Raw genomic sequence first — 23,498 nt, 5'->3', positions numbered from 1 at the left:
TCTCTCTTTCTCCCTGTCTCTGTCTCTCTTTCTCCCTCTCTCTCTCTGTCTCTCTTTCTCCCTCTCTCTCTCTGTCTCTCTGTCTCTCTTTCTCCCTGTCTCTGTCTCTCTTTCTCCCTCTCTCTCTCTCTGTCTCTCAATCTCTCCTCCTTCTTTCCCTCTCCCTCTCTATCATATTTTCAATCCCTTCCCCATCTATTTGTTCCTTCTCTACTTCCTACCTACATACCCAAGTATCCACTATCCTTTAAAAATTTTCCCTAGATCATATTCCCATGAGCTTACATTCCAAATTATCTCTCCCTTTCTCAACCAAACTCCTTAATAAAGCTATTGGTATTTCTATTTGGGGTGGCTAGGTGACTCATCTTCCTGAATTCAAATCTGGCCTCAGACACTTGGTAGCTGTGTGACCCTGGGCAAGTTACTTAACCCTATTTGCCTCTAAAAAATAAGCTTGAGAAGGAAACAATAAGCTACTCCAGTATCATTGCCAAGAAAACACCAAAATGGGATCATGAATAGTCAGACATGACTGAAATGACTAAACAACAAAAACAAATTTCTACTTTGTGAGCTCTCATCCTCTTGTAAACACTTTATGATCTGACTTCTAACCTCATTACTCAGCTAAACTTCATTTTTCTTGGTCTCGCTTCTCTTTTCTCTCTACACTCTCTCCCTTCAGTTCAATACACACACATACATATACATACACACATATATATCTATACACACACACACATATATGTCCATCTGTAGTCTTTTTCCTGACATCCAGACCCACATAACCAGCTACTTACTGGACATTTCAAAATGGGTGTCCCATGAGCACCTCAGATTTAACAAGTCCTGAACAGCCATCTGTCATATACATTCCCCTACTTAAGTCCCTCTTCACCTCTCACCTGGGCTTTGCAATAGTCTCTGAATTGGTTTCTCTGCCTTGTTTCTCCACACTCTAATCCATCTCACTGAGTTACCAAAGTGATTTTTATAAAGCACAGATGTAATCCTGTCACCTCCTCCACAACTCAAAATAACTCCAGCGGCTCCCTATTGCCTCTAGGAGAAAATTCGAACTTCTCCATTTGGCCTTCATGCCATATTACTCCTCTAGACAAACTCAGCATTCCAGTCAAACTAATCTACTTGTTGTTCCTCACACATCCATCTCCCACCTCCATCCTTTGAACTGACAGTTCCTATGTCTGCAATACTTTCCCTCCTCATCTCTATTTTTTTGTGGTTTTTTTGCTTTTTGGAGGAGAGAAGACAGGGCAATTGGGGTTAAATGACTTGCCCAAGGTCACACAGCTAGTAAGTATTAAGTGTCTGAGCTCGGATTTGAACTCAGGTCCTCCTGACTCCAAGACTGACGCACTATTCACTGTGTCACCTAGCCGCCCCTCTCATCTCTACTTTTTATAGCCCTTGGCTTCCTCCAAGTCTCAAGTTTCATCTGAAGGAGATGGTCTCCTCAGTCCCTAGCGCCTTCTTTCCAAAAGTTATCTCATGCCTACTTTGTGTCATTTATATTAATATACGTACATGCCTCCCCTGGAAGAATATAAGCTCCTTGAGGGCAAGATTATTTTGTATTTATCTTTATGCCCCCTAGACTTTATACAGTACCTAGAATGTGATAGGTGCTTAATAAAATGCTTGTTGATTAATTACTTGACATTAATTAAACACTTGAACACTAATAGACTACAATTCATGCTTATACTGAAACTATATTACTTTTATCAATTGTGTCGTTTAATTTTATATTTAAAAAAATAAATCTCATAACTCAAAATCCTGAATATCAGGGCCATTCCCATCACAGTACCTTTCACATAGAAACTTAACAAATGTTTTAATTTAATCAAATGCTTAATTGCCTATTTTTTTCTATTTTAATATGCTTTTAGTTACAACAGATCAATGAATATACCTTTTATGGAGAAATCATGATGCAATATAAAAATAATGGAATTAGAGAAAGTAAACTTAAAATCTTGGCCTTATTGCTATTAACTGCATGACCTTGAATAAGTCTTCTCTCTAAACTTCGGCTTCCTTCCTATTAAATGGGGGTAAGAGTACTTATACTACCTTATAGGGTTATTGTATTTATCAAATGAAATGAAGAATCTAAAATACTTGCTATCAAAATATTAATAATAATAATGCCATTTATATAATACTTTCAGATTGGCAAAATATTTCAACACTTATCTCATTTTATCCTCACAACAACCCTGGGAGGAAGGTGATATTATTGGCCCCATTTTCCAGATAAGTAAATCGAGGTAGGCAGAGGTTAAGTGCCTTACCCAGGGTCAAACAGCTAATAAGTATCTGAGGCCAAATTTGAACTCAAGTTTTCCTGACTCCAAGTCCTGCACTCTATCCACTGTGCCACCTAGCTTCTAACCACAAAGCATTCTATATGGATCTGAAAAAGAATCTACTACAATTATTTTTGGTTTAAAATCCATGTTTATTGGCCAATTACACTTAAAGAGGTTACATTGAAAATATTACCTTGCATCTCTATTTCTGTTTGTGGTTGTGTGTGGCTTGTGTTCAATCAAGTTGATAACAGAAATAAAAGTGGCTGAAGACTATATCTAATCCATAAGTTATTGTCGACACCCAGAATCACCAGAAGTTGCACAAGAACCTCAGAAAACAGTACCAAAATGTGTAACTGCCAAAGTAAGAAAATGAGAGTATAGAGATGAAACTTCAGCAACCAACTTGAGATAAAGTTCCTCCTTTGCCCCTTCGATATTTTTCAACTTTTGAGCTTTACAGGACTTTTTTTGAAATTGAAAAAGAATATTGGTGACTCAGCAATGTGTATTGTGGGCCAGGCTCATGAGCATAAATAGGAACATATAAAGAGAATGTCTGGCAACCAAGGCTATTGGGTGCTACAGCTGTGTAATACAACTCGGGACTTTCCAGTGTGGAAGTGCCTTTCTATAGTATAAGGAATGAATAGTATTTGTGGTCATCTAGTCAACTGATCTCATGGAAATATCCTCCAAACTGGCACTAGGGAAACCAGTGCTTCACTTTTGTCTATCCTGAACTGGTATCTGTTGAGTAGGACTGGATGAAGAGCGACATCTTGTGGTTATTTTTATCTATCAACAAGTTACTTTACAACTTCTATCAAGTGACATGCCAGATAGGCGTCTATAGCATCATCTTTGCACTTCAAGGACTGAAAGTTTTTCGTAAAACTTTATTGTTCTTGTCTTTGCTGTATTAATAATAAAAACTGGAAGCCTGCACCAAACTACTGCTCTGCGTCCTAGCCAAGGAATTTTTTTCAGTGAAAGTTTCCTCCTGACTTTTATAAAAATGCAATTTTGTTTTGCCACTCTGAAGTTCCCACTTTTAACATAATAGTGACCTTAATAGCCAAGAAATACTAATGCCTTCAATGTTGTGTTACATTATAAATACATGCAGTGAGATTTTCCAGAGGCAAATCAGTGCAGATACACCACAGCAGAATACATTTCAATGCAAAGCACAAACATAATCAAAGCTGCCAGTATGTTAATATTGTTGGATTAAGTTTACTCTGGAGACATTATTCAGTTTTTGTAAATGGAGCAGATCAAGTTCATCAACATCTCCCCAACTGTTGCATCATGTCATTGAATTACAGAAATGTATTGTTGTTGTTTGTTTTTTGGGTTGTTGTTTTTTTTTTTTTTTACCATTGACAACAAGTTATTGTTTTCTAGGTATGACTATTTCCTATTAATGAAAAGGAAGAGAGAGGAATGAGTACATTCTTTGGCTATTTCTACATGGCCAGCCTGAGGTTGACATGGGGCAAGTTTTTCACAGAAACTTTGGATCCAGAAAGGACCATAAAGATCATCTGGTCTCATCCCTTCTTTTTAAAGATGAGATAACAGACTCAGAGAGGTTAAAAGATTTTCCTAAGGTAATGGCAAAGCATAGACAAAAACTGAAGTCTTGTAGTTCCAGGCCCACAACTCATTCCATTACACCAAATTGCCCCTTTCTGAATATTGAAGCTCACTTCAGTTCAGGTTTCTTGTATTTATTCATGGTACCCAAAACAAGAAAAACCAAGGAACTTCCCTAAGCCTCTCTTAGGTTCAAGTTTGGAAAGTAAGACTGCTTTGCTTCATCACTAACGGCAATATAACCTTTAAACAGGCATGTTCTGCTGTTTTTCTAGGCAAGAAGAATATATTCTGTTTGATAATCTTAGCCAGATTTCCAACTGGAAAAGCAATTGACATTATTAAAGATTCAAATGTATTTTTTTTAAAACCAACCAGATTTAAATGCAATGGTGTAGAGGTAAATTTCAGACTTTTCTCCAAACCACTACCTTCAGAAATACTTCCATTCTTCCTTTCACAGACCCAAGAGCTCCAGTGAGACATCTCAGTAAATGTATTTACTAACAAGCTAATGGCCCTGGTGGACTAATATCAGAATAAACCACTTGTACCAACATTCCACATGGTGGCATTTGTATCTTTTTCTTCTGTTTCCCTCTTATTTCTTCCCCTCTTGTCCCGATTCTGCCTTAGGGCTACCAGCGACACAAAAGGGTATGAGTGAGTGTTCTTTAGCATCCCTGATGACCCTCCAAACTAAGGAAATGGATGCCCACTCACCCAGAACACTAGAGTGAATTTCTAACTTGTGTGGATAATGTCCATTGATATCATGTGATATTGCAAGGACCAATGAGATCAGGTTCAGAAAGCACTTTGAGATGCTCAGATAAAGCAATGCATGCAAGCATGGGTTACTGCTATTGGTTGCTTACGATAATAAACACCATATACAATGCAGCAGCACAACTTTTTATTTATGTAGCAAGGGAAAGTTGCTATCTTGAAATGATGGTCTAGTTGTATGACATCTTTTATATAAATTCACCTTGCCCATTTTTTTTAAAGATGGACTAATGCAAAGAAGTACTCAAAATTTACCAAAGCATACACACACACAAAATCTATAGTTTGTCCTCAACTTATGAACTAGCAAGAGAGTAAAGGAAATTAAATCATCAGGCTTTCCTGCTCACTTGGGACAATTCTTTACCAGGCCTAGGAGAGCAGCAAGTGTCAATTGGAAAGGCTGCATCAGTTGCCATAGCCAACATAGCACAAGCCTAGAAATAATTTTGTCTTGCTCTCAGCGCTAGAAACACATTGCCAAATCTCTTTCTGAAAAGCACAAAAGCAAAATATCCCATTCCTGCAAGCAGACCAACCACAAAGGTGGTGCCAAGAACTTTTGGGGCCCTTTTTTTGGCCACCCGGAATGCTGTTGGCAGCACTGCCGAGATTAATATATTGTTGACATGTCCTAAAACCTTGTTAAATGTTTTTCTCTTCAAGACACGCTCATAATAGGTTTCCAAGTTTGGTCGCTTTCCGTTTCCCCAGTTTCTCCTCGCAAACCCCAGGAACTTCAGTCGATGTAATGTGACAGCAAGCGATACGTCTGCCAATGTGAAAGATTCACCACAGAGCCAAGGCTGGCAGCCCTCCTCTAATCAGAGAAAAAAGACACGGAGAATTAGGTGCAAACACTATATAGGGAAAGTCCAGAGGAGATCTGCTGCCTGACGACATTATTCCCTCATCTTTAAGAGTGATTGCAAAGTTATCAACATTTAGAAGTGCTATATTACTCCTAACATAGAAAAGCAAAAGCTAATTTATTCTAATCTAAAGGGATTTTTGTGGAACAGCTGTTAGCTGCCCAGGTCTCTGGGTGAAAGATCAAGTCCCCTGATACTTAAAGCCTGCCTGATGGTTTCTAAAGGACCCCAAGTGGTTTAGGACCTCCAAGAAGCAGTGCGATCCCCAGACACCCCCTGCTCATTCCAATAAACAACAGGTGTGCTTGAGGTAACCAGATCAGGTTCAGCCTGCAGCTAGTCAATGACATTGCTATTGATTTTTTTTTTCGAAGCAGGGACACTCTGTCTCCTAGGGCAAGGGAAGTTTCCAAGTGACAGAACTACCATTTAGAGACCCCAGCATTGCTGCAAAGGTGGGATTAACATGGATGGGCACCTGGGAACTGTTTTATTCATGAAACTCAGCCCACACATGTTCACAACTAGTCCAAAATTTAGATTCTCTATATTATGCATCTGTGAGGCAGCTCGAGATGTGGAGAATACATCAACTTAAGCTGCAGGAAAACCTGGATTCACGTGTTGTCTCTGACACACAGTAGCTTTGTGACTACAGACCAGGCTCTAGTCAACTCTAAGACAGAGATCTACAAACTAGGTCCCGAGGGTCAAATCTGGCCCACCCCCTGTTTTCGTACTGCCTAAACTAAGAATAAGGTTGTTGTTTGGGGGTTTTTTTTTGCATTTTTAAATGCAATAACACTTTATTTTAAAATGTAAAAACATTCTTAGCTTGCCACCCATACAAAAACATGCTTCATGTACTACTCTAAGACTGAAAATTACAGACCAGTTGCTGATATGCATTGAGAGAAGAGATTTCCACACTGGGGGTGCCCCACATTGATGAAATCACAGATCCAGACACCTTCATTTGTCCCCAAAAATATATGCATGCTTGCTAATTCATATGGTTTTCTCACCTTTACTTCTTGGGAAACAGGCAAAAAGTAAATCAACATTTAGGTGAAGACCCAGATTAATTCCCAGGCATGAAAGAAAACTTTGCTACTAATTTGAAAGGGAACTATGGAATCTGAATGCTATTGGCTGCTGTCACTTTCACTAAAAAAACTGGTCCATTCTCTCAAATACCACCTGAGTGACCATTAAGCAACTGATTTTGCTGATCTTCATTTGAGTTACCACAATCATAATTAAAATATGAACAGAAAACACGGAGAAAATGTTTGAAATGAAATTTATCAAGGTGAGGATGATAGCCTTGACAGAAAGGCACAGCAGAGACATCTAAATCAGCACTGACCTGGAGTTTCTTCATTTCTCCTTTGCAATTCAGTTTCAACTTGATCCAGAACCTTCTCAAGTTCATCAAGTATTTTCTTCAAATATTTTACATTGTCATGGTCCAGTAATTTTGACTAAGCAAACAAATAAAAAAAAACCACCCTGAATACACCCAATTTCTGTGAGGGACTTACACAGTACAAAGTCTATGTCTTATGAATCTACATCTTATGAATTCTAGAAAGCAGCATGAAGGAATAGAATAACTCAAAGTGAAAAAAAAACTATTAAGAGAAAACTTCAGCTTAGAAAAGGCCCTTGTAAATAACTTCCTTTTCTTAGGAGCAGTTCTAAGTAGGGTCTGATGACTACAGCAAGGAGAGGATTGGAACTAGCCAATAGAGAGAGGCATCAGAACCAGCATTATATCCAATCTAAAGGACAATCTACACTGGTATAAAAACCTCTTTAGGCTTAGATGGACTAGGGAGGGCAGGGAGAGTATACCATTAATGATGGTTCCCCAATTCAATTTAGCAAACATTTATTGAATACTTAGTACTTGTAAGGTATTGTACTAGGTACTGTGGGGATACAAAAATGAAAAATGATAGTCCCTATTCTCAAAGTTCTTATAATTTAATTGAGGGAAGACAACATGGGCACAAAATTAGGATGCTATAAAATAGAAAGTATCAAAGCAAAGGAGAAATTTTCCCCAAAAAAATACTCAGAAAAAAATATATAAAGGACAGATCATTTCTACCTGGTTAAAAAAAGTAGTGATTTTTTTGGGGGGGAGGAAGTGTTAGGAAAACTAGGGGCCACAGTCAGGCACAGGACTTAGGCTAAGATAAGAGACTATTGTGATGGTAGTGAAAATGTTTTCCCAATAAAGTAGGGTTGAAAAGGAGGAAGGAAAACAAACAGAGTAGGAGAAATGTAGAAAAGATTGGGAGGAGTTAATGATCAATCCATCTGATGAGATGTCGGGGTTGAACCTTGTTGGACCTGAATCTTTTCTGAAGAGCTAGAAATGCACTTGGCCTTTTGCTGAGGAAGAGCACCTTGCTGGGAGGACACAGTAAATTCCTCTGGTTCTCAATGACTGTGCCTCCTGATGATAGACTTTTCTTGGAAGACTCCCAAGGAAGGAAAGGAAGAAATGAGAGAAGAACAAAGGGAGGGAAGAGGAGGAAGAATTGAAGAAAGAGGAGAAATTGTTCTTTAGCACCATGCAACACTAAATCACAGTTGGGAATAACCCAGGGTGACTCACTTTAAGACGTTTCTGCTTTGCTATGTATGCATCCTGAAGGTCGGGATTTTCTTCAGCAAGTTTCTTCAGTTCAGACTCAGTATTACCTATTTGGCCTGATATTGGCAGCATTTTCCAAAAACAAAATGAAAACAAAGTTTTTTTTCTCAGAACACAACATGACACAGTATGGTGTACCTATAAAAGTTTCAATCAAAGAAAAGTAAATTTATTCAATCCAATGAAACTGATAGTTTGCTTTTGACTTAGTTTCCCACTAAGTGTTTTACAAATACAATCATTCAGAAATAAGAAAGGTATAAAAAGGCATAGAAACAGGTTGTTTTCTTTTTTTAAAAAGCCCTTGGACTACCTCAGGCTCTAATGACAGGAACAGTGAATGAGAGGAAGCCTTGGGACAACTAGATCAGTACAATTCCACAGTATTTCCCCTTCTCCCTAGGTTCTTCATCCAGGGAGCTATTCCACCCCTAGATAGAAATTCTTTCCTGACTTCACACCCTAATGAGAAGCAAGGAAATAAAAAACTCTGAAAATTATTATAAAAATTATTAGAATACACCTATTCCTGACTATGTCATAAAATCAGCATTTAAGAGCAGCAATAAAGTAATTCTAGAAATTATCATCATAGCTGTATGTCCACAAACATGTGAGGCAAGTAATATCAAGGCTCTGGAAACATATAGATTTAATTAGGAAGGAATAGGCAGAAAGGGGTATAGTGGATAAGATCATTATAGCGAATGATGTCGAGGAAATGATGCACCAATACTCTGCCAATTGCATGGCCAAGGCTTATGGAAAACAACACCACAGACTCTAAATTTTGTCTGGACATGAATAATCTCTCAGGAGGGATAAAGACTGAATCTGTCATTTCATTGGTATAGAGAATATCTAGGTGAGGAAACTCCCTCTACCAATGCAGTTTTATAATCTTGGAGAGTTGCCCAGGGCACTGAGAGACTAAATAACTGCCCAGGATCTCACAGTGCTATGTATCAGAGGCAAGACACCCTTGTAGTCTCCATTGCTTCTCAAAGCACGAGCAAAACTTTTTATAATCTTCTGCCCAAGTAAAACAACATCTCTTTATAATCTTGAAGATACAGAATCAAAGGAAGCAGGTGAAGCATCAAATGAGGGGAGGTGCAGCATGGGGAAGACTTGAGTAAGAAGTTAGGAAAATTTAATGAATCTAAAGAACTATTCATGAAATCAAGGGACATATTCAGAGGAGAACCACCAAGGCTTAGCATTCTACTCCAGATTATTTGGGGGGAGAGAAATATCAATAAATAATAATTACCAAAAATTACATAGGCAAATAAAAAAAGCCTTTCGTTTTCCTACCTAGAGGCAGCAAGGTTTACATTAATTTCCTTGGGTTAGTATTGCCTAGTATAAACATAGGTCTTTGTTTTAAAGTCAAGTTCTATTGAAATATAACAGAGTAAGCCAGGCCTTCATTGCTCATAGGTCACTACAATTGAGATCATGAGGTGGTTGCAGAATGTCCCTGAAATTCCATAGTTAGTCAGTGAGAAAAAACCTTACAAGAACCCAGGTCATCACATTACTAGTCCAATCCCTTTTCCACTACATCAACGTACCTTACCAGAAAGGACTCCTTTTTTGTGGTGTATGTAGCTTTGACCTCCAAGATAAAAGTGGGGAATTGGGCTAATTAAAAACATTTACTTAATATAAGGCACAGATTAGTAAACTTGAAGCATCTATTTTCTATGATAAACTTGGGGGTGTATGGGAAACAAATTGAAAAACCCTACCCATGACCATAAGAAATGATAGAAATCAGACAAATGAGTTACAAAGGGAATGTGAATAGAGCACCGGCCCTGGAGTCAGGAGGACCTGAGTTCAAATCCGGCCTTAGACACTTAACACAAAAACTAGCCGTGTGACTTTGGGCAAGTCACTTAACCCCAATTGCCCTCCAAGAAAAGCCAAAAAAAAAAAACAAAGGGAATGTGAGACAAATCACAAGGTTCCTGAACTCTTTACATACTGCGAATCCTTGTTGTTGCATAAGCAGGGATCATGGAGTCCACTGTTAGTTCTGGGTGTAAGATGCAGCCATGTGTATAGGCATCCATGGGCAAGGAGTCAAGGAGTTCTCTGTAGTGCTGGACTCGTGGGTAATACATGCTTTCTTTTTCAGGTATTAACCTGGGTGTCATTTCTAAGATATTCATACATAAAGAAAAAAATTAAAATTAGGTAACATGACAAAAAGGAAACACATTAAGATAAAAATTATCAGCATGGCCTTAGAATTGAAATGATAAAAATTATGTTTTAGGCAGTAGGGGTTATAATTGCAAATCATGAGTTCTGAACTAGGCAATTAAAAATAGGAAGTAGCACACACCAGGGCACTGATATGAATACAGTAATGAACACAGATGAGAGGACCTCCAATAGAGGGGGGGGTTTCTTCAAAAAAATTTTATGTAAATTCATTACGCTTAAAACTGGATCTCAAGAGACTAAGAAGGATCTTGCTCCACAGAAGTTGCCATTTGTAAATGTTCTTTCCCAGGAACTGTCCAAAAATTCAAATATAAGAACTGAATTAATTACAAATTATTTTTTTTTTATCTGTGAAGTGCCCCTTGGAGTCTATCTGACTGTCCACTATTCTGCTACTCTTTATAGCGGACATTTGACTAAGGGTGGCAACAGGAACTAAAGAGACATAACCCAGATGCAAAAGGGTTCCGTTCAGGGTCCATTTCAGAGAATTATACCAGCATGGTAATAGCAGACTGAAGGAGTCTTGCCAGCAACTGACGCTGTATGACAGACAGTGAACAAAAGGTTCGGTCTAGGCGAGCAAAGTTAGGCAGCAATGCTAGCTTAATGGAGTAGTATAATGGATTATATATCTTTCTTGTTTACACATGGAAAGTTTAATCATGAACTTTGAATCACCAGTTTCTTACAGATATACTCAGCTAAACAAAGATATCAGTAATGGCCTTGACTACCAAGCCTGCTTCCTGTACATCCCAACTGCTTGTAGGAGACGCACCAATATTTCTTGATACTGATTGACAAATATTCTTCTTTAGGAAAGATATGGCACACCTGTCCAGAGGGGACTTCGCACCCTCCCAGATCCAAACAAGTCAACTAGTTGGGCCTTGGGGACATAGCTCAAGAATATGTTAGACTTGGCCCCCCACAGGGTCTGACCTCACTGTCAACAATCAGCCAGACAGGACTGAGAAAATTACCCATTGTGGCAGCTTTCATATAATCCTAAATCTACCCAGCTCCAGAATCTATCTTCCATGTGATGAGTCACAATCCAGAGTTCCTTGGGAGTTCTCTGTTGGCATTAAAAGAACATCCCAACTGGATGTGTGAGTTTAAGTCAATCATACACTGTGCCCACTTGCAAGGGCATAGCCACAGGAAAGCAAATTCACACTGTGCATGTCATAGAACTCCTGGAGTGTCAAAGCAGCTTCTGTACTCTCTAGGAGCTCCCCGAATTTTGGAAAGTTATGGGCTAATAACTGTTTGGGAGATTTTCATAGTTTTATGCATTGTGTGCTAGCTATTATTTGGTTATAGAGTCTATGCTGAGTAGAATCCACTGTATGCACTATCCAAGCGTGTTTGTCAATTTCTGTGGAGAGCCAACCCCATTATGCCAAAATGATGTAACTAGAACTCTTTGAAGTTTAGTAAATTCAAGAAGGAGCTGTAGTTTCCTAATACATGGGTTTCAAGAACTAGTTTCTGATTGAGTAAATCTCCAAATTCACATATTCCTTGACAGTGAATTGGTGCTGCCCCATAGAGAGAGACAAAGCAAGAGGAGAAAAGATAGCTGACTTTCTGAGAAACATGGAGCATGGAGAATACTCCTGCCTTGGGGAGGGGAAGGGGGTGGAGCCGGTGGCCAGCTAGTCAACTGCCAGAGAAAGAAGTATCAGACTCCCGACAACCCAGAGCTTCAAAACGTAATAGGATCAATGACTGATTGCATTGTTTACCTGGTAACTACCTAAGTCTAGTTAAGGTTTGTATTTTTCTCAACTAGACACTCATCATTCATTCATTAAATTTTAGTGTTTGAGACATTAGGCCTTATTGAAGCTTGCTGTTTCATTTTACAGATAAAGAAATGGAATCTCAGAATGGTCAAATGGTTCTCCAAGGTGGGACAGATAGTAGCAGAGACAGGACTTGCAGTTTCTAGGCCAGTACTCTTTCGACCATACAACAACACCTCTCTTGAGATGTTTTATCAAAGGGTACAAATTCTAGAGATCATCCAAGGAGAAGAAATAGGATTCATGGGACTTCATGGTTAACAATGAGTCCCTACAAGATTCACAAAAGAGGTACAGAATAAGTAAAGCACTGGATTTCCTTAGCCAATGCCATAATTATTCCTGTTTCAACTGCCTGCATAAGCACTTCTTTATCACTTTAATGAATGACAAAGTTCTTTATTCCGTTCCTGGCTGCAGTTCTGATTGTCCAGACTTTCTCTACCACACACCTACCAGGATACTTCTCCCTTTTTCAATTTCCTTTCATGTATTGTCTTCCCCAATTAGAATGTAAATTCCTTGAGAATAGAGATTATTATTCTTTCTGTTAGTATGTGTATTCCCAAACGGAGCAGCTAGGTGGCACAGTGGATAGAGTGCTGGACCTGGTAGTCAGGAAAATTTCTCTTCCTGAATTCAAATCCAGTCTCAGACACTTACTTGTTGTGAGACCCTAGGCAAATTACTTAACCCTTCATTTCTTCATCTATACAATGAGTTAGAGAAGGAAATGGCAAACTACTCCAGTATCTTTGCCAGGAAAACCTCAAATGGGGTAATGAAGAGAATGGGACATGACTGAAAAATGACTAAACAATAACAAATAATATTCCCAGAGCTAAGCATAGTGCCTAGCACCTTGTAAATGCCCAATAAATGTTTATTGTTTGTTGACTTGACAACTCCTTTATTAACTAATGTCAATAACATTTTAAAAAAACTTTGAAAAATATGTATTAATCATTACAATATATTTTTAGTTGAGATTTTGAAAGTCTCACACTGGTTCAGAAAGTGTTGAATGAAGTATCAGACAATTTCCATAGAGCAACAAGGCAAAGTCTCTTGCCAAGTCAATAAGCAAAATTTCCAGGGGGCAATAGGCTGTTTTTATTCTTTTTTTTTTCCTCCTACATCTACAAAAATGCATGCTCCTACACTAAACACTAGAAAAATGCTTAACTCCCCCTCTGTTCAAAACTGGCTGCCAGAATAATTTTACCAAGAAGAAAACTTCTAATACACAACAGTCTCCAACAAGCCTTGATACAAGATGCAGTAAAACACATTTCTTTATTTTTGATATTACCCTATGGGAAAAGGGGGCAAGTGAACGGTCTAACAACTCAACCTCCAGGTGACTCATTTGCAAAAGTTTATGGCCACACTTCAATACTCAGCTTTCAAACTCTCTGAAAACCAACCAGTACTTCCAACATCCCTGACCCTTTATTCAAGACAAAAGTTTCTTCTGGGTTCAATGATGAAAAATGGCACCAATTAAAGAAATTTCTACTTGATTCTTCTCCCTGCTTCTGATTTCTCTCCATTCTAGTACATCCACCACACAGCTGCCAAAGTGATTTCCCTAAAGTACAAATAGAATCACCATTTCCCCCCCCTCCTCGAAAAACTCCAGGGGCTCCCTACTACCTCTAGTATTAAATCTGGACTACTCTGGGGGCGGCTAGGTGGCACAGTGAATAGAGCACCAGCCCTGGAGTCAGGAGGACCTGAGTTTAAATCCAGCCTCAGATACTTAACACAAAAACTAGCTGTGTGACCTTGGGCAAGTCACTTAACCCCAACTTCCCTGCCTTCCTGCCTCCAAAAAGCAAAAAAAAAAAAATTCGGACTACTCTGTTGTCACTTACAGCTCTTCATAACCAAGCATTTTCCCAACTTCTTACACATGAACTCTACGATCCAATCATACTGGTCTAGTTGCCTCTTAGGCTCTACTTGTTTCACACATAATGTTCTACATCTCATCTCTGTGCCTTTGCACTGACTGTCCCCATGCCTGGTGTACTTTTCCTTACCTCCGATCCCTGGCTTCTGTCAAGTTGAAATACTACCTTCTGCAGGAGGCCTTTCTTGGTTCCCCACTCCCTCCTCAAATATTTCCTGAAACAAACCATTCCACTTCTGTTAGGAAACTTTACATAACAAGTCTAAATTAATCACTTTACAGCTTCTACCCACTGCACCTAATCCTACTCTCTGGGGCTAAAAGAACAAATATTTCTTTTCCATCCACATTACAGTCTTTGAGATTTTGTTAAATTTCATGTTCTTAAATTAAGCCCAAAGTTCTAGCCTGTAGAGAACTTTTAAAATCCTGACACTGTCATTCCTTGAGTTAGATAATCTGATGTTAGAATACCTGGAGATTTGATAAGCATTCCATTTATATCATTATCCAAATCATTGACAAAAATCAGAGGGGGAGACAACAGAGAGAGAAAGAGAAAGAGAAATACAGAGACAGAGAGACACAGGGACAGAGAAAGAGGGAGGGAGGGAGGGAAGGAGGGAAGGAGGGAGGGGGAGGGAGAAGGAGAAGGAGAGAGAGTTCTAACCACAGATCACTGGGTCACACAACTGGAGACTTCCTTCCCAAGTGACATCAAACCTTGATTACTCTTAGTGTGGCCACTCATCCAATTCCAAATACATTTAATTGTGCTGTAGTCTAAACTGATCTCTTCATCTTTACCACAAGAATTCCCAGGGAGGTTTTAACAACTACTTTGCCAAAATCTAAGTAAATTATATCTACAGTAAATAATCCTAATCTGGTATGAATTGTTCATGCTGCATCTATGGGATCACTACCTCCTTTTCCAGACATTCCCTACTGATACTTTTTAACATTTTAGTCTAGAATTTTGCCTGGAATTAAAGTTAAATTCACTAACCTATAGTTTTAAATAGTATTCTCTGCTTTTTTTCCCAAAAAACTCAGGACAACAGATCTTAATTAGTTGTTTAGTATTGTGAGACTTTTTTCCCTCTTTTTCTTATATTCTGTTAAAAGAGCTGCCTAATCAAAAGAAAAGACAGGGAGGATGATATTCAAAAATGGAAATGATGTAAAAATTATATATTGATTTTTAAAAATTAAGAAATTCTAGACGTTTGCCTCTTTCTGATATTGGGATACTTCTCCCGCTTTCCACAATCTTTTAGAGAACACTGACAATAGATCAGCAATCAAATCTTCCAGTTCCTTCAGAACCCAAGGAAACATGTCATCTGGATGAAGTAATTCAAATTCATCAAGGAAAACTATTTGTTCTCTTACTAGCTCCTTTTTTATCTTGGGTATTAATTTCCAACTAGCCATTTTTGTTCTGCTTTTGGTCCAAAGACCACTTTTCTTGGCATAGACAAGAGAAGCAAACAGTTCTGCTTTCTCCAGAAAGTTTGTGGCATGTACCTTGAACAGCAGTCCTACCTTTCCTTTGATCTGATCTTCCTCGATATAGCTAATGTTAGTAAATGGAGTCACCTTCCCACTCACACATGGGCCCTCCAAATAAAACTTTCCCATGATCAAGGCACCCTATGTGTCTATATCCAATTAAAACCAGAGTTTATGAATGCCCACTAATGATTTACATTTATAAATAGGAGGATACAATTAGGTCAAATCAGCCAATAAATCAATAAACATTAAGTACCTATGTACCAAACATTGTGTTAATCACAGGCATTTAATGAAACAAGATGATAAGAAAAATAGCGATAAACTTTTCTCTATCCATTAATCTGAGCCATATTCTTCCACAGCTAAAAAATTAGTTGAAATGATTAATAATTTTAGTAAGATAGCAGGATATAAAGTAAATTGACATAAATCATCAGCATTCATAATTGTCATAAACAAAACTCTGCTGGTAAAAAAAATCCCATTTAAAATAATTCTAGATGGTATAAAATAAGTACACCTGCCAAAATAAACCCAGGAACTAAATAAACAAAATTTTTTTAAACTTTATACAAATAAAATCAGACTTAAAATATTTGGAGAAATACTAATTCCCTGTGGGTAAGCAAGCCAATATAATAAAAATGACAATTTTGCCCAAACTAATTTTTATATTCAGCACCAGCACCATCCCAATTAAATTGCCAAAAAAAAATACTGAATTAGAAGAAAATGATAACAAAATTCATTTGGAAAAACAAAAAGTCAAAACTATCAAAGAAAATAATGAAAAAAAGTATAAAATGTAAAAGGTTTAGCAGTACAAGATCTTAAACTCCAAGGCAGTAATTACCAAAACTACCTGGTTCAAGAAATAGAAAGGTAGATCAACGGAATAGAGTAGATATACAATTTATAGCAGCAAATAAACATAATATCCTTATATTTGACAAGTGCAAAGACTTAAGATTTTGGGATAATAATTCATTATTTGGGGAAAAAAAGGAATTGTTGGGAAAACTGAAAATCAGTATGGCAGAAACTGGGCATGGATCAATATCTGTAATGGGAATGGGAATTTGAAGATCTTCCCTGCCCCTTAATAGACCTAGGGGGGTGTTTGAAGACCTCCCCTGCTGTGAAGATAATCTCTGCCCCCTGATAGGCTGAATGTAGTCACATAGAGCCTGTGGTGGGAGGAGTTTGCTGAGGAGAAGCAGAGCCCAGGGGAAGCTGGTAGAGAGCTAGCTAGATAGAGACAGTTGGGGACAAAGGAGCTTAGACAAGAAGATAGAAAGTTTTGTGACTAAATATTGATCTTGTATTGGTTTCTGGGAAGGCTAAAGAATAGCATGGCTCTCAGCATTATTATGGCTTCTGAATATCGTTGATACTATGATGGAATCAGCTTACTGGTTTTTGGGATTGGATTTTTTGGTGTCTAAATAAATCCTTCAGTGCTATCCTCTATCTGGAGAGTTTGGCATATATTGTGATCAGACATGATGTGATACTTATAGTCACAGTCTTTATCATGATTGTGGTCACTGTAAATATTGCATTGGCCCTACAATATCTTACACCATTTACCAAGATAAGGTCAAAATAGATATGTGACCTAGATATAAAGGATATTTTACAAGAAAATTAGAAGAACATAGAACATATTACTTATAAGACTTATGGATAGGTGAACAATTTATTATTAAATAAGAGATAGAAAGCAAAGTCAGGTACAAAATGGATAATTTCTAATACATCAAATTGAAAAGGGGTTGTACAAATAAAACAAATGTAATCAAGATCAAAAAGAACATCGAAACTTTATTTGACCAGGTAAAGGTGTCATATCTTAAATATATAAAGAATTTTGTCAAGTCTATAGAAATACAAGTCATCCCCCAATTGACAAGTGGAAAAAGGATATAAACAGGCAGTTCTGCAGTGAAGAAATTAAAATAATTTATAGTCATATAAAAAATGCCTAAATCATTATTGATTAGAGAAATGCAAATTTATCAAATTGGTAAAATGATAGAAGGGAGAAATGACAAATGTTGGGGGGATGTGGAAAAATTGGGACACTAATTCATTGTTGATGGAATTGTGGACTTATCCAACTATTTTGGAGAGCAATCTGGAATTAGACCCAACGAGTCATTAAATTACTTATATCCTTTGACCCAGCAATACCACTACTTGGTCTATTTCCAAAGATAATCAGGGGAAAAGGAAAAGAGCCTATATGTTCTAAAGGGTTCTAAGAAACAGCTCTCTTTTTGGTGGCAAAGAACTGGAAATTGCAGGGATGCCCATCAATTGGGGAATGGCTAAATGAGTTGTGATGCAAGATTGTGATGGAATACTACTGTGCTATAAGAAATGAGTTCAATGAATTTAGAAAAAAAGCATGGGAAAATTGGTGCAAAATAATGAAGAGTGAAATGAGCAGGACCTAAAGAATATTATGTACAGTAAGAGAAATACTGTTTTAAGAATGACTTTAAGTGGATAAGCTATTTTGACTATTATAAATACCCAAATCAACTATAAAGGACATATGAAGAAAGACATTATTTGAATCCAGAGAAAGAACTGAATAGAAGTGTGTAGAGAATAATTTTACATATATACGTATATATGTGTTTATATGACTATTTGTGTCTAATTGTATTCACTCTAGGATGGGGGGGAGGAAAAAAGAAGTTTACAAGATAATTTTGGCGTATATTTGAAAGGAATAGCAAGTTGTGCATAGTAGAACTGTAGTTTCATGTGTAGTCATATTTTTTCTTTTACTATGTTATGGAAATGTTTGTTTTATTCCATAAATTAAAAATAAAAATTCAAAAAATAGAGGTATTTAGATACAGCTTTTCAGGAAGGCAAAGTTCTAACTCTATCAAACTACATAAAACAGAATCCTTAGAGATTTTTCTCCCAGAAGGACAGTCTGACAGTTCTCAGAACTTTGACTTGAATGGGAGTGGGAGATCCTCTACAGAAAGTTAAGCTCTTTGAAACACAAAAGAGTCCTAACTAATTAGTCATTTGGGGATTAAATTCATTCTTTTTTTTTTTTTTTTTTTTTTTTGGGGGAATGGGGGTTAATGGATTTGCCCAAAATACAAGGCTTGGAAATTGTAAGTGTCTAAAGTTAACATTTGAACTCAGGTCCTCCTGACTCCAGGCCAGTGCTCTATTCACTGCACTATCTAGCCACCCCTAAATTCATTCTTTTAACTCTTACTTCATATTTACCAAGGACAGAGTCTCTATCAAAAGTTTCATTGATTTTGGTTTAGAAATTCCTTGTTGTTCTCTGCTTAGTTTTTGATGACTAAATTTCACCTGGTCAACATCAATGTAGAAACTTCCCACAAACTGTCAAGGACTTACTTTGAGCTTTTTAGGGGGCAGGGAAAAGTAGTTTCTCAACTACAATATTCTTCTGGTCTCCTGTGCAAATTAATGGTCAGAAAAAGCATATAAAGAAAACTAAATCCAGGAAGTAAATTGTCTTTCTCCTAACTTGGTCAATACCTGCATTTAATATGTATATGTGTCTAGCCTCATCCTTTCCAGGCTTTGAGTCCCATACACTACACTATTCTTTTTGTTTGTTTTATTGGTGTATTTTGTCTTTATGTCACCATAGTTTCTCCCAGTATATCTCCCTATCCCATCACAGAGAGTCATTCCATACAGCAAATAGCATTATTTTCAAAGACAAAAAAAAAGATCATAATATTTAAAAAATTAGAATAGAAGTAAATCATATACCCCTCTCTGCTATGGTTGGGAGATGTATTCTTATCCAAGCAAGAGATAAGGGCAATTACAAAAGATAAAGTAGGTAACTATAATTATATGAAATTTAAAGATTCTACACAGACAAAATTAATGTATATCAGATAAGAACGGAAGCTGTCAAATGGGGGAAAATTGTATCAAATTTATCTGATAAGGGCTTGGCATCCAAGATATACAAACAATTAACAGATAATTTATATATGTACATACAAATATAAATATATATCTATTTCTCAGTAGATAGATGGTTAATGGATATGAATAAATAATTCTGAAAAAAGTGATTGCAAACCATTAATGAGCTCATAAAAGAGTGTTCCAAATTGCTAATAATAAGAGAAATGCAAATAACAATAATTCTGAGGTTTCCCCTCACACCCTGCACATTGGTAATGACAAAAAATGGTAATAGTCAATGATGAAGGAGTTGTGGAATGATAGGCACAGAGTACATTTTTGGTGAAGCTGAAAATCAGTATAGTCATTTTGGAAAGCAATTTGGAATTATGCAAACAAAGTGGCTAAAATGACAACACTCTTCAACCCAGAAATTCTTTTATTAGACTTATACCACAGCAAGGCCATTGATAAGAAGAAAGTTCCCCCATACACCAAAAGTTTATAGCAACACTTTTTGTGTTGGTAAAGAATTGGAAGCAGATACATGCCCATCAGTTGTAGAATGGTTAAACAAATTGTAATACATAAATGTAATGGAATATTACTGTGTTGTAAGAAATGTTGAATGTGATGAATACAAAGAAGTGTGGAAAGGTCTATTTGAAATAATGCAGACTGAAATAAGCAGAATCAAGAAAACAATATATACAATGACTTCAACAATGCCAATAGAAAGAACTAGTAAAAAAAAATAAAAACTCAATTTTGCAAAAAAAAATTTTGGAGGGGGAAAGTAGGGCAATTGGGGTTAAATGACTTGCCCAAGATCACACAGCTAATTTTGGGTTAAGTGTCTGAGGCCGGATTTGAACTCAAGTCCTCCTGACTCCAGGGCCAGTGCTCTATTCACTGCTCCGCTTAGCCACCTCATGCTTATTCTTTATAATTTTGTAACATTGGGGTGGCTAGGTGGTGTAGTGAATAGAGTACTGGCCCTGGAGTCAGGAGGACCTGAGTTCAAATCTGGCCTCGGACATTTAACACTTAGTAGCCATATGACCTTGGGCAAGTCACTTAATCCCAATTGCCCTGCCTTCCCCCCTCCAAAAAACAACAAAAAAATAATAAGCATGCCTCAAAGGAACAGATATGAAAAGACACTGCCACTCACCCTTTTGCAGAGGGGAAAGCCCATGTGTGCTGTACATTGTGCATATTTTCAAATTTTTTTATGTATTCTTCAGTTATTTTTCTCTTCTTTTTCTTTTTTGTCTTTGAAAAATAATATTACCTGCTACATGGAATGACACTCTGAGATTATAAGAAACTATGGTAAAAACAAAATACACCAATCTAGATTTAAAATATATTGTGAGATATGGTATAAAAAAGTATGGATCTAAACCTAATTTCTTCCAGACAGCTTTTCAGTTTTTTAATCCAATTGAGTCCTAGGCAATTTATTTTTTCTACTTTATCAAATATTGAGTCACTGAGTTCCATTGTTTCTATTCTCCCTCTTTCATTGATTTATCACTATATTTTTTTTTCTTTTTACCAATATCAGATTGTCATGATAACTGCTAATGTTCTGGACCATCGTTTCTTTACATCATTTTTCTTGATATTCTAAATCTTTTGTTATTCCAAATGAATTTTGTTACTTAGTCAAGTTCTATAAATTATCCCTTTGATAATTTTATTAGTATAGCATTCAAAGTAAAAAATTAATTTTGTAGTATTGTCAGATTTCCATTTTTATTACATTGGCATGGCTAAACCATGAATACTAAATAGTCCTCCAGCTATTTAAATTGTCCATTTCTTTAAGGAGCACTTTGTAAATAAATCTATATGACTTTTGTGTGCTTTGGTAGAATAATCTCCAAAAACTTTATGTACTTTGCATTTATTTGGAATGAAATTGCTCTTTCTATTGTTGCCTCTCAGACTTTGTTATCATATAGAAATGCTGTTGATTTTTGAGGGTTTGTTTTGTAGCTTGTAACTTTGCTAAAGCCATTGTCTCAGTATCTTTGTTGATTTCCTAGAATTTTCCAAGCAAAAAAATTTTATCAAATTGATTTTAGATAGATGCTTTTTATAATATTAAAAAGGTCCCTCTGGGCCTGGACTTTGTAGGATTTTTAGCATAAATATTGTGCTTTGTCAAAGATTTCCCCTGAAATTTTTGAAATAATCATATGGGTTGGGATGTTTTTGTTTTTAATATGATCAATTATGTTGATTGTTGTCCTCATATTGAACTATCTTGCTTCCCTGTTATAAATTCAATTTGGTCATGATGAATGATTGCTTGGATGAATGACTGTAGTCCACCAGTATTTTATTTTAAATTTTTTATTCAGTATTAATTAATGGTATTTATCTATAGTCTATAGTCCCTTTATGTGCTTTATCCTTGCCTGGTTTATACTAGATTTGTTTAAGAAATTGATTCTAGTAGGATGTTTTTTTTTCAATTTTTAAAAATAATTTCTGTAGAATGGATCACATTGGTTCTTAAAAGTTTGCCACAATTCTCCTGTAATTGCATCAGGACCAGGAGGCTTTATTTTTCTTTAGTAGTTCTTTTACAGCCAGTTCTACTAACTTTTCTGAGATTGGGTTATTTAAGATCTCTATGTGGTATTCTATTAGTTCAGATATTTTATATATTTTTAAATGTTCCTCTATTTCTTTTGCGTTGTTTTTTTTAATTTAATAATATTTTTATTGTGAATAAGATAAGGTTAACTCAATACCAAACACATGCAGCAAGAAAACAGAGATGGAAATTAAAACTATTTATAGGACACTCAACAGAGAATCCCAGTCACAAAGTAATCCATTAGTCATGGAATCATATTCCTTTTGCCCAGAATTAACAGATGGATTTGCAGTGTGCTAGTTAACTTATCAAACTTGTTTACAAATGCCCTTTGACTCCAAATGTGAACTAAACTCTTCACTGCATCAATCCCTCAAGTTAGACAAATCATAGAATAGTAAAGGGTCAAGAGTCCTTTAATGTTTTGAGTTTTATTCTGCAAAAAACCTATCAAGTTCCCCTTCTTTTTCCAACACCATGCCAGACAAGACTCCAATTTCCAGCTCTTTTTCTCCCCAAGCTCAAAAGGTCTTTTAGTTTCAAATTGCAAGTTACAAACATTGGAGGGACCTGACATCAAATGTTCAAAACTTTTTTCCGTTTTTAATTGAAATTCACTGCTACCTTGGGGCGGCCAGGTAGCACAGCGAGTAAGAGCACCGGCTCCAGTGCTGAGAAGACCTGGAGATCGAATCCCGGGCTCAGACACTTAGCACCCACCCAGAAACACCTGGCCATGTAACCTTGAGCAAGTTACTTAACCCCAATTGCTTAGGGGCGGCCAGGTGGCTCAGCGAGTAAGAGCACCAGCTCCAGTGTCAGGATGACCTGGATCAAATGCGGGCTCAGATACTCAGCACCACACCCAGAAATAATAACTGGCCGTGTAACCTTGAGCAAGTTACTTAACCCCGATTGCTTTAAAAAAAAAAAAAAAGAAATTCACTGCTACCTTTCAGTGGGCACAGCACCAACCAGATACACTCTAACAAAGAGTTCACTCTCTGAGTAGGTCTGACCTTCCCATCAGGGCTTACAGTCTAACTCCTGCTGCAATAACAGACTACTTTATGCTCTAGCTAGAGCCACTTAGCAAAACTGAACCAAATGAAAATTTCTCTCAAGATCTAATTTTGCCTAGCTTCTGAAGTCTGCCACAGACCTCTGTATTCCCAGCCCAGTCAGTCTTT

At 37.0% G+C, this 23,498-nt stretch overlaps 1 protein-coding gene across 1 annotated transcript in view; it reads right to left on the bottom strand.

The window, feature by feature from the left end:
* Positions 1–3,079: 3,079 nt before the first annotated feature.
* The window catches only part of GDAP1 (ganglioside induced differentiation associated protein 1), a 41,117-nt gene continuing 20,698 nt past the window's right edge, over positions 3,080–23,498 (bottom strand). The window contains exons 3-6 of the mRNA XM_069100139.1: positions 10,270–10,443; positions 8,238–8,332; positions 6,978–7,092; positions 3,080–5,556 (exon numbers count right to left, since the gene is read on the bottom strand). Coding sequence (XP_068956240.1) covers positions 5,174–5,556; positions 6,978–7,092; positions 8,238–8,332; positions 10,270–10,443 — 767 coding nt within the window. The 3' untranslated portion in view covers positions 3,080–5,173. The remainder of the gene's footprint in view (positions 5,557–6,977; positions 7,093–8,237; positions 8,333–10,269; positions 10,444–23,498) is intronic.

Source organism: Petaurus breviceps, unplaced genomic scaffold, assembly GCF_028583685.1.
Source record: "Petaurus breviceps papuanus isolate PSGF00001 unplaced genomic scaffold, PetGlider_PUasm1.0 38, whole genome shotgun sequence".
In the NCBI taxonomy this organism is placed as follows: Eukaryota; Metazoa; Chordata; class Mammalia; order Diprotodontia; family Petauridae; genus Petaurus; species Petaurus breviceps.
The sequence above is the reverse complement of the archived record's forward strand: the minus strand, read 5'-3'. Positions and strand labels throughout refer to the sequence as shown.